Below are 4453 nucleotides of genomic sequence, written 5' to 3'. Positions count from 1 at the left end.
GCCCCCAGGGGACCGGGGCAGGGCAGCAGGCAGAGGCAGGGCCCAGCCCTGGCTTTCTCCATGCCCAGGGACACTCCCCTGCGCCCACCCCCCCCAGGAGCCCCCAGGGAGTGCCCTGGCCACACACAAGACTCGGCACACACTGCGCTGCGGCAGCGGCGGCTGAGCGGGAGTAAAAGGAGCTTCTGTCTGACCCCTGAAAAGCCCCTCTGTCTGGGGATGACTCGTGCTGGCTGCTCCCAAACCGCGGTGCCCCAGCCTGCCTGCACCCCCGCCGCACCCAGCCCAGCCCTAGCAGGAGCAGGCAGGCTCAGCGGTTGATGTTGGCGCTGGACAGCTGAAGGCAGCTTTCCCAGCTCTCCCCAAGCTCTCGCAGGAGGATGGTCCGGGGTCTTGGGGGCAGCTCAGCCCCGGAGATCCTCCCCACTCCCTGCCCTGGACCCAGAGGTGCCCGGGCTCCTGCACGGGGCTGCATGCAGGGCAGACACTGGGCGATGCACTCCTGGGCTCACTATCCCTTACTTTGGCTCTGTGAGGACGTCGATGACACACTTCCTCTGAGGTCCCACCGTGGTCCAGTTCTTGGCCAGGCTCACCATTGCCCCAGCATCCAGCAGGCCGTAGCCATAGGAGTGGCTGACTGTGGACAGAGAGGGGGTCAGTGCCACTCCTGGGGGGCCCAGGCAGGGTATGTGTGCCTGGCTGCGCTGCACGGCTCACCAGGGCCTCCTGCCTCCTTTGCCCCCCAGGACTGCTGGCGTGCTCTGCCCCAGCACCCCTGGGCTAGTGGTGCTTGCAGGAATGGGAGACCCTGATCCATCCCCGGCACCCTGGTACCTTTGCGGCCGACACCATTGGTGACCCAGTCATTGGCGTTGAGGTGAGCCGGCTTCGACGTCTGCACCACCAGATGCTGCATGTCCCGCCAGGTCAGGTTCTTGCTGCAGGGAGACACGGGGCTCAGGCACCGGCACCCAGCTCCTCCCGGCCCCAGGCAGGTCCGTGCCCAGGTGCCGCTGTTTTGTGGGGCTTGCACAGCCACCCCAGCCCAGCCCCCACTCTGTGCCTGCCCTTACTTGGCTTCCAGGGCGAGGGCGATGATGCCAGCAGCCAGGGGCGCCGAGGCCGACGTTCCTGTGTGTGATTCGGTACATTTCTGTCTGAGGTCAGTCGTCACCTGCAAGGAGGAGTGCCAGGGTAGGAGGTGCTGCAGGCACCAGCCAAGTCCAGGAGCCGGCTCCGGGGCTTGCATCCCCATGAGAGCTGTGGGATGCGAGGCAGAGCCACCACTCCTGGGGCAGCTCATGAGCTTCCCTCCAGAAGCCCTTAACTCATGAGACGGAGCCCTGGGAGTGACTTGGAGAGCAGCAGCACGGCAGAGCGGGGCCAGCCCTGCTCCCAGCACTGCAGCCCGCTCAGCTCCCGGAGGGACACCCATGGTGGCCACAACCCACAGCACATCCCCCCCTCGTGAGCCCCCAGCCTGCAGACACCGACAGCCCCGACTCACGATCTGCTTCTCGTTCTGGTTGCCGCTGCTGTAGGTGGTGGCAAGGGTGGAGGAGCAGGCCTCGCTGTACCAGGGCACGTTACCATACTGCGTGGTGCTGCTGATGGACAGCGTGTAGATGCTGTTGGTGTAACCGTCACAGTTGCAGCTGTCGTGCTCGCGGCCCCCGTTCCCGGACGCCCAGACGAAGATGGAGCCCAGCCCCCCTCGGCCCTAGCAACAAAGGCAGGGTGAGGGCCAGCACCAGCGTCACCCGTGCTGCTGCAGGGCGGGAAGCCCCAGGCCGGAGCCGGGGTTGAAGGGATGGTGCTGGCCCCAGGGCTCTTGCAGCCTGAGTTTGAAAGACTAAGCAGATGCAGCTGGGACAGCGGGGCACAGTGGGACACCACCAGCCAGCCCGCTGGCCTGGGCGCCTGGCACCCCCATCCCTCTCCCACCGCCATGCCTACAGAGGTGCTGAGGCAGCTCTGCAGAGGCTGCCCCAACAGGTAAGGCGCTGGGCAGCAGGAGGCCCTGCTGAAGCAGGACTTCCAAGAACCGATGTCTTTTTCCGCTCGGAAGTCACCCAGGCTGACTCTGCCTGTGTGGCATTTGCAGCTGCCTGGCAGCGCTGCGGGAGCTCGGCAGAGCAGTCCTGACCGGCTGCTCGGCACCCAGAAGCCACAGCTCCACTCACAGCATGTGTGACAGAGCTAGCACGGCACAGCGCAGCGGGTTTGCCAGCACAGCTCGCACAGCACGTGTCTCTGTGCAAGGAATCCCAGGCGGAACACGGGGCACGGCTGAACCACACAGGCTGCACCACGGCCATGCCAAGGCACAGGCTGCACTGACAGCACATGGGGACAGCAGGGGGAACCGAGGGCGAGCGGCTGGCATGAAACAAGGCAGGAACCAGCACAGGGCTTTGGAGAGTGGGGAGAGACCGTCCTGGCATGGGGCTGTGCCAGAGTCCTCTGAACAGGGAGGACAGGGCTGCTCAGAAAGGCGAGATAAGCACCCTGCATGGGAGGAGCCCTGACTCAGAGCCATCAGGCAGTAAGAACAGGAAAAACCAACAGAGCCTGATCCTGGAGATGGGCTGGAAGACAGCTCATCACTGGAGGGCAGGGACAACACCAGGGCAGGCAGAGCAAGGGAGACCTGTGGGAAGGGGCAGGAGCTCAGCTGGTGCTCCCCCGGCAAACTCTCCCGCTCACCTGGCTGACCCCTCGGAAGAAAGCCTCCTCCGCCAGCCGGGCTGGGCCATCCACAGTCTTGCCATCATCCTCGGGGCCCCAGCTGGCACTGTAGATGTGGATGTGGTTGGGATTGAGGCCCAGGGAATGGGCCTCCACAGCATCAGTCACCTCCCCATCCAGCATGCGCACGCCTAGGGCCAGAGAGCAGACGTCACGGGTGACCGGACAGGGCAGGGCGGCTGCGCACCACAGGGCAGCAGTGCCACTGGCAAGAGCCCTCCGTCCACTGTTGCCGCCCTGTACCACGGGCCGTCACAGGGCTACCCTGGCCAGCAGCACCAAGATCACTGGCACAGCCCACTCCTCCGGCCGTGAGGCACCCGCAGAGCTCAGTGCAGGCTTTGCTCTCAGTGCAGGGCAGGGTGGCACCCACCTCCAATCCTGGCGTTGTAAGCCACGCCAACACCACAGATCCCATTGTTTGCCACGGCAGCAACTTCCCCTGCGCAGCGCGTGCCATGTCTGCAGTTGAAACAGGACGACGTGTGCTCAGATGGGGCGCGAGGAGCACAGGGCTGGGCACCAGCCGCAGCTGGAGGGACCAGAGCCCCGGCTGCCTCCCGTCCCTCCCAAACCGGGCAGCCAACAAAGACCTCACAGGGCTCCTCCGTCTACCCTCCTGCTCTGGAGCAGGAGGGACTGAACAGCCTGCACTGGCACTGGGCAGCCCCAAAGGATGCTGCTCCCATCAGAAAGGGAAGCAGAGGGTTTCTCTGTGGGGCAGAAGCGTGCTGTCACTCCTGCACCCTCCCGCAATCCATGAGGGCTGGCACTGCTGCTGAGTCCCTGCCGTGGCTGGGCTCTGCCACCCTCGCGTCTGCCTCCTGCCTCACCTGTTGTCGTTCATCTGTGTGTAACGGGGCTGCGGGTCTGGGTCCTGGTCGTTGACATCAAAGCTTGCCCCTGGATCCTGGAAGACAGATCTGGCAGTTAGAGACCATCTACCTTGCCCACTGAGCCCCACCACCATGGGGGCACACCTGTGCTCCATGTCCCTGAGGCTGGGCTGAGCAGGGGGGGCAGGCTCCAGTCCCACCTCCATTGCTTTCCTCCATGTCCCGCCATGGCAGGCATGAGCCCTGTGCCACGCAGCTCCGGGGCCGCACCAAGCAGATGCAGCTGCCCAGACAGGCTCCCGTGGCACACAGCCCTGCGGCATCGCCCCACGCTTACATAGTTGCCCTCCAGGTCAGGGTGATTCTTCTCAATGCCATCATCCAGGATGGAAACCACGATGCCCTTGCCCGTGTAGCCCTGCTCCCAGGCCTGACGCACGTTCAGGTCCCGCTGGTTCGTGTTGTACTGCCGAGAGAAGCCCTGGCAATAGGAGCTGTGCCCGGTTGCTGGCACTGCAGCAGGGGTGTGCCCGGACCCCTCCCAGGCCCAGCTGTAAGGGCGGGCAAGAAGCAGCCTTCACCCCACTCTGCTGTGGTGTGGGGATGAGGAAACCCCAGGGGACCCAGGCACAGAGGGCTGGGCACGGCTGCCTGCGGAGGGCCACTCCGAAAGGAGACTGAGCCCCAGACTGTGCTTGGGCCCCATAAATACGTCTCACTTCGCAGAGATTAGGCTTGTGCCCGAGCTTGACGATGCAGACAGGCAGGGGCACAGACCCCATTCCTGGGCCAGGCAAAGGGCTGCTCCCGCCTAGTCCAGCCCCAGGCTCTCCCCAGCCCTGCCAGTGCCCCAGCAGGGAGCCGCA

At 65.0% G+C, this 4453-nt stretch overlaps 1 protein-coding gene across 1 annotated transcript in view; it reads right to left on the bottom strand.

The window, feature by feature from the left end:
* The window catches only part of FURIN (furin (paired basic amino acid cleaving enzyme)), a 14601-nt gene that overhangs the window by 2633 nt on the left and 7515 nt on the right, over positions 1-4453 (bottom strand). Inside the window, exons 3-10 of the mRNA XM_009321494.1 lie at positions 3925-4053; positions 3585-3661; positions 3125-3213; positions 2710-2882; positions 1511-1723; positions 1077-1177; positions 838-941; positions 523-640 (exon numbers count right to left, since the gene is read on the bottom strand). Coding sequence (XP_009319769.1) covers positions 523-640; positions 838-941; positions 1077-1177; positions 1511-1723; positions 2710-2882; positions 3125-3213; positions 3585-3661; positions 3925-4053 — 1004 coding nt within the window. The remainder of the gene's footprint in view (positions 1-522; positions 641-837; positions 942-1076; positions 1178-1510; positions 1724-2709; positions 2883-3124; positions 3214-3584; positions 3662-3924; positions 4054-4453) is intronic.

Source organism: Pygoscelis adeliae, unplaced genomic scaffold (assembly GCF_000699105.1).
Source record: "Pygoscelis adeliae isolate BGI_AS28 unplaced genomic scaffold, ASM69910v1 Scaffold13, whole genome shotgun sequence".
In the NCBI taxonomy this organism is placed as follows: domain Eukaryota; kingdom Metazoa; phylum Chordata; class Aves; order Sphenisciformes; family Spheniscidae; genus Pygoscelis; species Pygoscelis adeliae.
The sequence above is the reverse complement of the archived record's forward strand: the minus strand, read 5'-3'. Positions and strand labels throughout refer to the sequence as shown.